This window comes from Acipenser ruthenus, chromosome 2, assembly GCF_902713425.1.
Source record: "Acipenser ruthenus chromosome 2, fAciRut3.2 maternal haplotype, whole genome shotgun sequence".
Taxonomy (NCBI): Eukaryota; Metazoa; Chordata; class Actinopteri; order Acipenseriformes; family Acipenseridae; genus Acipenser; species Acipenser ruthenus.
Window position 1 is genome coordinate 43,756,341 of NC_081190.1, and position 12,374 is coordinate 43,768,714.

A 12,374-nucleotide genomic window follows, 5' to 3' on the forward strand; every position below is an offset into this window, starting at 1 on the left:
TTGTATGTGCTCTGTGCGCAACCATTGCTGGAAGTGTCACATGAGCTGTTCAGTGTGTTGACTTGATATGTATAAATCCTGTTCTTCTGCGGGGGGCGTATCAACTTCAACCTCTGTCTCGCTCTCCTGCCTGTCACCCAGCAGCGAATGCACGCATCCACACTGCAGACGGCTACTCTGTCACAAGCATTAACAGCCTGAATCTTTCTAAACAAGGGATTTAGGGGAGTTCCCTTATAAAAGCTGAATCTCAAAACAATAATTGTGTGAATATAATGTACCGCCGTCCCATTTCTTTGCAGTGCCAGCAATAAAGTCGCTGACAAGGTAAGTGTCTTTTATTTATTAACCACAAACAACTGTAGCTGGCTTCCAGTCTCACGCTGTAGGCAGGTACTGTTTCTCACTCAAAAAAAACTGTCACACACTTTAACGGCTCCTCCTCCACCATTCACACACGGAGCCGTGCAATCTAACTAACCCCATTCACTCCCGGCTGCGCATACACACTCGCATGCATACCAGTTTAACAATACACACAACGCGTACAACACATAACAACCACAGCAGCGGGTCTTCTGAGCCCCCAGTTGTCAGGGTCGCTACAATAATAATTGTTACAGCTGTGTATAATGGAATTTAAAACAGCATTCGTTTATCTTCCTTTTTACATGCCCGCCCTTACTCTGGTCCCACGGCAGGCGGATATGCGACGTATTACTGTACTGAAACTACAATCAAGAACATTGAACATTTTCCTAATTTCAATGAGCTGCTGCCTTCAGCATGAGGCAATTTCAATAATAGAGTACAATTAATTTTAGGAAAGTTGATTAGTATTTAGGGGTACTATCTATACATAGTAATTGCTAAGTTTTTCATACTATGGATCACACAATATAAACTCCACATTCCCCCCACCCCCTTATGTAAAGTTTATAGAAATTTTATTGACACTATAGATGCTACATAGATTAATAGATTCAGTTTATCAATGAAGTATGGAACAAACAATTAACTGTTGTGACTGCAAATGTCTTTCACATGCTTTATTTAAAATATTTATATTTAACCACATGTTTAACCCAAGCTGTAATGTCCAATTTGAATGTTACTGACCCTTCTAAAATTGTGAGAGTTTTCTATCTACAAAACGTACATGATCCAAAGTTGGATATGGTGCAGAAATTACAGGTGCACACCCCTAGTGGTTATTTCTAAAGCCACTTCACTTCAAGAGCAGCATTTTAAGTGGCTGAAAAAGGACATAGAAACCTTGCAAACAATGATCTTAACCGAAACAACAATGTGATCGAGAATGATAGAGAACACACATAATAGGATGTTAAACAGGTAAGAAATTAAGAAGACAATGTAGATGGTATAAAGTGTCCCTTTAATATCCAAAACAACTTTGTGATTTACTATATACCTTATTGAGTTCACTTACCTCATGCCTGGTCTGCATTCTGTACAGGTCTGAAGCCCAGTGCACTTTTTACAATGTTCACTACACTTCCTGCACATGTTCGCTTCTGTTGAAGCAAATAAACCGCAAGTTAGAGGCAAATCAGTTCATGTCGGTTTTCAAGTGTTCCTTTTAATTCCCACAAGGCAGCAAAATAAAAAAAAATAAAATAAAAAAAGGTCCCACTCAAAATCAAATGTATAATCATACATATTACTCTGCTGCCTTAGAAAATCATGTTTACTTACTGTGTTGTGCAGGACCTCTTAGCTTCAGAGCTACAGATTGAACAGTAACTAGCTGGAAGATACAATGGCATTTGTTTTCAACACCACATTATTTGGCAACTTAAAGAGTAAGTAGTGGGGTTCCGGAAAATACAGAGTTACACGTCCCCACATGTTGTTACAACTGTTTAAATAACGTACATGTAATTTTTTCTTTTCATTGTTAACATCCTGACAGCTTTTTACACTTCTTTTCAAAGCTCTTTTCAAAATGGCTGCTCTAGTGCACTAATAGTGTAAGGATTATTGCCCACACTGTCAAATAGGTAACAGCAATAATGATCCACGATGTGGTACAGAACAGAAAAGCCAGAGCACTTGTTATGTTTTCTTAATTTTTTATTATTATTATTTTTTTTTAAATTGCTCTTCCTGCAGTGATTTAGGGGACAGATCTCAAACCACAGTGCACTACAGCGGCCATTTTGAAAAGAGTTTTGAAACATACTTTAAAACTTCTAAGTGTAAAAAGTTGTCAGGATGTTAACAATGAAAAGAAAAACTACAGGTACATTATTAAAACAGTTGTAGCAACACGTGGGCATGTATAACGCTATATTTTTTCAGAACATTGCTACTTACTCTTTAATATTAATGTGTTAGTTCAAAACTTAGAATATACTTGGTTTGGCTTAAGTTTATTAAATCATGAATACTGGCATTACTTGAAATTGCACCTACAATAGACATTTGGCAGGGAATATGTAGATCTTAATGGTTTCCAGCCTTGTAAAAAAACACACTAGACCAGTCTGAGAAAAGTTGAAAAATCATTAAGAAAAATTTTGTTCCCCCCTTTTTATGTACACCCAAGGGGCACATGAATTTTAAGTACCAATTTTACTTGCCCCACAATAAAAGCGTTCCTGGTTCAAATACTTTGATGATGTCTCCAGTGACATCAAAAGTTGTTCACAAGAACGAAGAGGTTGAAAACTTCAAAAGGCTTTTAAGAAAAATTAGATTTAAAATGTTTTACATGTAATGGAATGCTTTATATGCAATGATTCTTTTCCCATAATGGGCAACTTTAATGTTTTATCTAATGCACTGGGAAGGGGTCATGATTATGAGGATTCCTTTTGCAAATCACTTGCCTTTGTCGAGGTAGAAGCTCTCGGGACAGCTGGAGACACAGCTGTATGTTTCTTCATTCAGGTGGTAGCCAGGCTTACAGGAAGTGCACTGGTCACTGCGGCTTCCCACACATGTGTCGCACAGGGAATAGCACTTCTTGCAGCGCTTCTTATCATCTCTGAAAAACCCGGATGGACATTCAGAAACACAGGTCCTGCAGAAAAAAAAAAAAATGTAGTTTTCACATAACCATTTACATATTTGTCAGGATGAAGGGTGCACGGAATGTGTTGTTGTCTATGATTTGTTTTTCAAATGTGGTGCGTTTCCCGTGAACATGCAACAGACACGGGAGCGCAGGCTTGAGTCATGCGGTACAGTTCCGTGCTCGCGTGCATGTTGCCAGAACACAGCTGAGAAGAAAGCAGGAGGAGATGCCACTAAAACTAAGAATACTGAAATATACAGGCTTCCTGAAAAGGATATGGGAGCTGCTGGTAATGGGTCATAGTAAATCAATCAAACCATATAGTGGGGCAGCAGTGTGGAGTAGTGGTTAGGGCTCTGGACTCTTGACCAGCAGGTCGTGGGTTCAATCCCAGGTGGGGGACACTGCTGCTGTACCCTTGAGCAAGGTACTTTACCTAGATTGCTCCAGTAAAAACCCAACTGTATAAATGGGTAATTGCATGTAAAAATAATGTGTAAAAAATAATGTATTTGCATGTAAAAATAATGTGTTATCTTGTAACAATTGTAAGTCACCCTGGATAAGGGTGTCTGCTAAGAAATAAATAATAATAAATAATAATATAACTACTGCAACCAATGACATAGAATAAACACATGTATTTGTGTGAGGTTTTGCTGATAGTACCATATTACAATTGACATCCCGTGCATCACAGCAGTAGCACTAGGACAACGTGGTTTACTAAAATCTGCTAAATTAAAATTGCATCAACTAAAATATATTTCATGGTATATAATTTGTATACAGTGCTAAGTTAGCTGTGAATAAAATGCATAATGTAGCAATTATGTAAGATTTGTAAAACGATGCATGTAATAATAATAAAAAACACACTGCAGTAGTAAATAGGTTGACCATTTCTATGAAGTAAAAACAAACAAACAAAAAAAAACACCTTCTGAATTTAATCACAAAGCTGAGCCTATTGCCCAGTATATCTAATATATCTTCGCAAGGCTGAACTTCAGTCAACAGCTGTAGTTGAGCTACTATTTAAATAATTTCCCAACCTTTTCATTATGCACCTTTAAAACATGTCTGTGGAAGCGCATTCTGTGATTTTCCTGCACCTGCAAATGTTTATATTGAAGTATTTATTATACTCTTGAGATCTGAAGTAAGCCTTTGATCATAATTGCAAATGTTTGAGCTATACCACGCTAATAGAGACTAACTGCCACACACAATGTACACAAACAAAAGAGCAAACTAAAATGCACTCAATCACTAAATGAATGGGTACTCCTGCAACTTTGTAATGAAGAAACGCACCGTTGTGTCCCCCAAGAAAATTACATCTTTCTTTGAAGACAATTTGCTTCGAATATCTATGCTTAGCACCGTCTTTGGTAAGTCAAAAAGGGTTGGTATCTATCAGGCAATCCACATCCAATGAAGTACACATTCCAGTGGCAATGTCTCACCTTGTGTGGTTTTTAAATTTCAGGAAGTAATGCAAACAGTCAATGCACTGATGAGGGCCTGGTCCGTCACAGCCACCGTCGCTACATTCTGGGTCACAAGGTCCTTTAGGAAGAAAAAATGTTTTATTTGGTCAGAGACCCCTCAAGCAAGCTGGAGAACACAAAGTGAAAACTATACATTTTAAGAATGTGGATGAGAGATTATCCATACTGTATATGCTTGCTTTTCTTTATTTGTGTTGTTTGTATGCATTCATTGTTATTTATTTTTTTGTTTTGGTCATTGGATATGGTAGAACTGTCAGGCTGAAGGAGGAATAAATGTTTACAAAAAAACAACAGTGAAATTAACATTACTTTGTCACTACTCATACAAGAAATACTGGTTACAATGAATACTCTTGTCAAAAATGTTTGACAAATAATGGGTCTATATAGAAAAAGAGATTTGCCTGGTGGTTGTTCAATAAAATGAAATCAGCAACATCACACAACACTACCCATTAGACTCTCACTCAGGAGTTGCCATAACAACGTTTCCTTCTGCTTTGCAGTTCCTTGACCTCACCAGTGTATTCACTGTAGTCCGGTGTGGTGGTCTCCACTGGTGAACGGGGCTTCTCTACTTTCGGAGGAGCAAAGCGTGGAGAGTACGGGTGAACAGAGGTCCCATAAAGAACTAGAGACCACTCCTTAAGTTTCCCTGTAAATGGGGGTAAAAAGTGAGTACATGTACACCAATATATTCGTTGAGGAGACATGCTTTATAATTAAATTGTACTTGATAAACACATCCTGCTTCATGCAAAGCACTTTGAGCAACACAGGGTTAGCAACACATACTGTATCAGTTCAGAATATTTAAAATTGTCCCCACCGCTAATTTTGGGAGTTCCCATGCTATTAATTGAATATATTACACCTGTTGAACATATCTTGTTAATTTCATTTGCAATAGCTATTTCTTGCATTTCAAAATCAGTTGCTCGTTTCATGATTGTCACACTGAATTTTGTACAGTCTGCTTTTCATGAATCACCTGGTGTTTTATGGTTTCTGAGTTGGGAAGGGGTATCATAGATTTCAAGGATCCAATCTCCAGCGGCCTTTTCTCCCCAGCAGTGAGTGGTCATAAATTCCCAGTTCTTAAAGCCTTCCATTGAATGATCAAATAACCTGAAGCGTAAGAACAAAAGGTTTTGTTAACAACAGCAACATATGTAGAACCAAGCACTAAAAACATCAATAAATGATTTTAAATAACTATTTATTATTATTATTATTATTATTATTATTATTATTATTATTATTATTATTATTTATTTCTCAGCTGACACCCTTATCCAGCGCAACTTACAATTGTTACAAGATATCACATTATTTTTACATACAATTACCCATTTATACAGTTGGGTTTTTACCGGAGCAATCTAGGTAAAGTACCTTGCTCAAGGGTACAGCAGCAGTGTCCCCCACCTGGGATTGAACCCACGATCCTCCGGTCAAGAGTCCAGCGCCCTAACCACTACTCCACACTGCAGCCCTAAATAATTAGGATGCATACAATGCGTGTCACTGTAAACAAGTTCTAGATATAGTTTGTTTTACTGATATATAAACAACCATTTCTCTTTGGCAAGGTGACCTTTCAAGATATAGAAAGTGGGTGAGGAGGAATAAGTTGCTCAGTGGATGAAAGTTGATGTTCCAGACTAAGGTTTTCAAAATGTAATTACTTACCATAACGAAAGTGAAATTAGACACTTTGGTCTGGTTTACTGTATCCTATATTGTACACGAACACAAACCATCTTTTTTCTTAACCAAAAGAATGACAAAATGACATCTCTGGTGGCTACAGTACATTGGCTTCAAACGTTCACTTTACTCAGTAAGGCTTAACCCTTTGCGGTCCATTGTCGGACCCTGTCCGACATCATTATAAAAACGCAAAAAACAGGTTTCTAGTCGTTTTTTCAGCGGAAAAAGCCGAGAAAACCATTCAATGGCCGAGTGTGAGCGACAGGAGCCGAGACAAGCCGATAAAAAATAAATAAATAAATAAATAAAAAGGCGTATCTCATGAATAGTCATACATGCCCCTGGCATTACAATAGGGGCGGTCATAAGGAAACAAGCTATCTGATACTGCACCAGCGCACAGAGACTATCACGGACATTTGCAGAGCTTTTTTCAGATGTTATAGTAATAAAATAATGACTTGGATTGCATTATTGAGGAGTGATAAAACGAGTGATCAGGAGATGATCGATCGGTATGTACGACTATTATTATTATTATTATTATTTATTTCTTAGCATATGTGAAACCTATAGCGAACAAAAGGGTGGGGCGGGGCTGGAGATGCCTAGTGAGTGCTTTGTTGATATCACTATGTAACACAATTTTTGTTCCTGGGTAGTAAGTGTTATTTCCTAATTGCTTATGCCTCAAAAGTATAGAAAATGGCTATTATTCCCCACAAACTTTGCTTTTGTGACCAGGACAGTGATATTTTGAAATTTACCTATTTCCAATGAGAAAACGGGCGAATTTGTGTCTTTTCGTTCACATAAAGTCAGAAAAAAACAACATATGAATCCAAATTAACATGTATTTATACTAAAGTAATACAAAAATGACTACAAAAGATTTAGAAGTGAGTAGTTTTTCGAGATTTACGATTATACTGTAAATCACTTTCACGAATCAGCCCCCAAATGTAGTCTCCCATCATGTTCTCGTTATACTGTCCTTGGTAGCAGAGTTCAAAGTCCAGTATATCCTGGTGGAAGCGCTCGCCTTGCTCCTCCGAGTACGCTCCCATGTTCTCCTTGAATTTATCAAGATGAGCATCAAGGATGTGGACTTTGAGGGACATCCTACAGCCCATTGTGCCGTAGTTCTTCACCAGAGTCTCAACCAGCTCCACATAGTTTTCGGCCTTGTGATTGCCCAGGAAGCCCCGAACCACTGTGACAAAGCTGTTCCAAGCCGCTTTCTCCTTACTAGTGAGCTTCTTGGGGAATTCATTGCACTCCAGGATCTTCTTTATCTGTGGTCCGACGAAGACACCGGCTTTGACTTTTGCCTCAGACAGCTTAGGGAAGAAGTCTTGAAGGTACTAGAAGGCTGCCGACTCCTTATCTAGAGCTCTGACAAATTGTTTCATAAGGCCCAATTTGATGTGCAGTGGTGGCATCAGCACCTTCCAGGGGTCCACCAGTGGCTCCCACTTGACGTTGTTCCTCCCCACAGAGAACTCGGTCCGCTGTGGCCAGTCCCGCCTGTGGTAGTGGGCTTTGGTGTCCCTGCTGTCCCAAAGGCAAAGATAGCAGGGAAACTTGGTAAAACCGCCTTGGAGACCGATCAGGAATGCCACCATTTTGAAGTCTCCTATGACCTCCCAGCCGTACTCATCATACTTCAAGGCGTCCAGCAAGGTCTTGATGCTGTTGTAATCCTCTTTGAGGTGCACCGAGTGAGCCAGGGGAAGAGACGGGTACTTGTTACCATTATGGAGAAGCACGACTTTGAGGCTCCTGGATGAGCTGTCAATGAAGAGGCGCCACTCATTCTGGTTACAGGCGATTCCGATTGCCTCGAACAGACTGGTCACATTGTGGCAGACGCAGAGCCCATCTTGACGGGTGAAGAAGCTGGAAAAAGGTTGGTGACGCTTCCTCTGATCTGCAACTTGCACACTTTTATCCAACAAGTTCCACTGCTTGAGCCTAGACGTCAAAAGCTCGGCATTGGACTTGGTGAGACCAAGATCTCTAATCAAGTCGTTGAGGTCTTTTTGGTTGGGGTAGTATGGGTTTCTCTCCTCAGCTCCACCTCTGAAATTGTCATCTGGATCTACAACGTCTTCCTCGCTCTCTGACTTGCTGCTCTCTTCTAAAGACGGCTGCTCTCTCTCCGGAGGAGTGGGTACGGGGAGCTCATGGCAGTGTGGCACCGGGGCGATTGATGAAGGAAGGTCCGGATACGTGATAGCAGGTGCATTCTTGCCAGTCCGACGTTTGGAAGGGTCCACCATGCAGAAGTAGCAGTTGCTTGAGTGGTCAGTGGGTTCCCGCCAAATTCTTGGGATAGCGAACTTCATGGCTCTCTTTTCCCCTCTGTACTATCCTACAAAAATACATTTATTTCACCCATGACTAATGTGTAAGAGATTCTCGCAACATTTTTCATATATGATATATTTTTTCAATAACATTGAAAATTGTAAAACATTTTAAAATTAAAAACTTTTACAATTTTAAAAATTAACAAATTTTATAACATAAAATTCCGAGCAACAATTGTCCATCTTACCTTCCAGAGTTTTTTTGCAGTGCTTGCAGGTGAAATGAGGTGCCCAGGGTTTGTCTTGATCCCCGACAGGCATGCCGAAATATGCCTTGTAGGCCTCACACATCTTAGCAGATGCTTCCACGGAGTACTTTTTCGCTCTTGTCTTGATAAATTGGCCGCAGACATAGCAAAATGCGTCTGCCGGATGCTTGCAGCCTCTTGATGCCATCTCAGAAAAATGCAGATATGTATCCACTTAGGCAGCTGGAACTAAACTGAACTGGTGGGCTTAAGGCCCCTGTATTTATACTACTATTTATATTACTGGAAAGTTCTAGAAAGTTCTAGAAGTTACTCCAAGTTTACTCAGCACTGAATCTATCTGGAATTTTCTGGAAAATAGGTAAATTTCAAAATATCACTGTCCTGGTCACAAAAGCAAAGTTTGTGGGGAATAATAGCCATTTTCTATACTTTTGAGGCATAAGCAATTAAGAAATAACACTTACTACCCAGGAACAAAAAAAAAAATAATAATTTGTTACACAGTGTATGCAGGGCCTTTTAAACCCGTTTGACTGAAAAAAAATACTTTTAAACAGCGCGTCTAAAATTAACTGCGAGCGTGAAAATAAATTAGACCTGGCGTGCCTGACGCGCATTTAATAAATGGACTGCAAAGGGTTAAGGTCCCCACACACCGGTCGCGATGCGGTTTGTCCTGCGATAAAATAGTACTTTCGCTGCGACACTACCTTTCACACCAATGGGGACAGGCACGCGCGATGTGATAGGCAACTCTCCTCTGATTGTATCATCAGCTGGAAAATAATCACACGTATGATTGTCCTTGTTATACAGCGAATACAAATGTATAATACATAATCGCTTTTCAGAATACTTATTTCAGTAAAGGTAAACTAATTACACACTAGCTATATCCAGTTCCCTGCAAATGGACTGCCAGATGTTCTCCCTCATTGCTGTGTCTATCATTTTTGTGTCCTTTATTGTACAGCTCCGGGTATTTTGATACTGCAAGAACGATCCTTTCTTCCACCATTGTTTACTAAAGGAACACAAGGGAAGCTGTTACTCATTAGTCAGTTACCTAGCTGCCATGTGACAAAATCGCAAAAAGACACCAATCCTATTTTTTCATATCGTATCAGTGACGCCTGTCGCATCGTGTGAACAGCTCGTATCAGAAATACATGTTTTTTTTTTTGTCGTGGTGCGACACATTCGCATGTCGCATTGCGTCCGCTGTGTTGAGGCCTTCACTTTGCACATGTTGCAACAAATTCCCACTACTCAGTGCACACAGATCACGTCTTCAGTGCTGCTTACTGCTTCAATGCAGAGTTACTGTTACACACAAGCGTATCATATTGGGTACTGGACGATAATATGATTATCGATAATTTTTCAACACAACAAAATTATCGATGCAAAAACATTAAAACGATAATATCACAATGATTATTGTTCCAACCCCTTGTGTTTAGTACTAAAAAGGGCTGACCAGAACAACAATCAGGATCGAGGCTTGTTAGCGGGATTTAAAGCTGTATTACAGTTAATATACGGAGGATTTAAAACAGAATTGTGGCGAAATGTACAAAAATGCGTACACACAAAAACCCCAGAAGAATGTGCCCATGACCACAGGGATTTCGTTGTGGAAGACAGCAAAGGAAAGAAGGTACAACTTAAGTGTGCAAGTACTGTCGAGTTACTATACATATTTTGACAAAAAAAACAAACGTTCAAGCATTTTGGAAAGTAACCGAAAACACTAATTTCATACAGTATATCAAAAACGAAAGCCCTGAAAAAAAAACGATTTACATAAAACTCAAAAACAGCTAAAAATAAGCACCGAAAAATACAATTAATAAAACCCAAAAACAGAAGCCCTAATTATAGTTGTAACAATACACTGCTACCTGAAACTTGCGTTAACACTATGCAGGCCAAAAGATACGACTAATTCAATATTAAATGTCTAAAATAATTCATCAATTTTCCCAATTCAAGCTCTGATAGTTTTTGTGTCCAGGGTGCTTCAATTCTGGTGCATATGTTTTGCAAAAGGAATGAACTCTTATTAAAAGATGATCATTTAAAAATGGCTTTCCCCTTTATAATTGCAAATTAAAAAGATTAAAAAGAGTAAAAGTGAATTTGATAATTAGGCAAGCTAAATCAACATCACTAAAATGTATATTTATTTAGAAATGCTAAAAAGGTCTTTCAATGCTGAAATGAGTTTTGAATAGCCATGCTGGTCCACATATATATTAAGACCTATAAAACAAAAGTGAAAAAAAGATTTATTTCTCCATAGTAAGTTTCTTTTTTTCTTTTTTTAAATGATCTTAACCGCAGTGGATCTTCATCCAGAAAACCGGTAAACCAGCTTGATCTTTGTACTGTATTTCTTTGTTCTCAGTGATTAATAAATTGGGTCTTTGGGAGAATATGCACGAAAGATAATTTAAAGGGTGGCAGTATGATACATGTTTGTTTAGATCATTGAAAATAAAAACCCAGTATCTTTTTTACATGTTTTCAATAGGTGTATTTAAGATCAAACAACTGGAGTGAACAAGGGGATTCCTTTAAGAAAATGATTGCGATCAAAGAGTGTGCAGAACTTCGAGACCAGGTTGCTCTGTATTGAGATTAGACACGTAAGCTAATTCTGCATTTCATTTTTCACATGGTCACTCCTCGATCTGTTAACTCTAAAGCTTGAACGTGCTCTTTGAAGTCCAATACAGCTGGACAGTTTGGCCTGCAGCCCTGAACACATGATTGACCTTTCAAAGCTCAGAACACTATACCGACCTTTGCAAACTTGGGGTGGATAAAAGTACTAAAACTACAAAGGATCAAAATGTTTCTATAATGTATTATATGATGTTGAAGGTAAAACAACAAAAAAAGCGGAACATTTCACATGACCTCATCCTATAAGTAGAAATTAAAACATTACACACAACCCAAAAACAGCACATAGTTTGACATGGATGTTTAAATCATGCTGACCAACTCTAGTTCTGGACAGTTTTATGATTATCTCCAGCCCACTAAATTAGCAACCTGACACAAAAAGGTTGTCTGCTTGCTGGGCTAATGGGATGTAGAGCACAAGTCAAACAAGTATTTTAAAACACAGTAATGTTCCATGGACAGCTCTGCACCTGTAGACTGGATAAACTACCCTCCTTTGAACAGCTGTTCTCTCTATGGGGTGCCTGAACTGCCTCTCCGCTGGCAAGGGGAACTGGAGAGGAAATCCAGACAGACAGTCTAAACTGACTTATCAAAGCTTTCAGCCAGTTCCTACTACTGGTTTACTGTGGAAAATAAACGTTCCTTTGAACCAGCCTGGGGCCGACACACACTGACATGTTTTGTTTTGTTTTTCTAAACATATGGCAAGCTGAAAAATAATTAATAAAAATCTGCCAATATTTCTGACCCCAAAATGTGAATATGTTTTAAGAGAAGTTACTCTTTCATTCAGCAATCTGTAATGTCTTGTGAAGGACCTAAC

General features: G+C 38.8%; 1 protein-coding gene across 2 annotated transcripts in view; it reads right to left on the reverse strand.

Annotated features, from left to right (window-relative positions):
• LOC117409381 (proprotein convertase subtilisin/kexin type 5-like) overlaps positions 1–12,374 on the reverse strand; it is a 182,371-nt gene that overhangs the window by 71,103 nt on the left and 98,894 nt on the right. For both annotated transcript variants that reach the window (XM_058996278.1, XM_034015346.3), the window contains exons 13-17: positions 5,549–5,685; positions 5,078–5,212; positions 4,510–4,612; positions 2,853–3,046; positions 1,451–1,535 (exon numbers count right to left, since the gene is read on the reverse strand). In XM_058996278.1, coding sequence (XP_058852261.1) covers positions 1,451–1,535; positions 2,853–3,046; positions 4,510–4,612; positions 5,078–5,212; positions 5,549–5,685 — 654 coding nt within the window. The remainder of the gene's footprint in view (positions 1–1,450; positions 1,536–2,852; positions 3,047–4,509; positions 4,613–5,077; positions 5,213–5,548; positions 5,686–12,374) is intronic.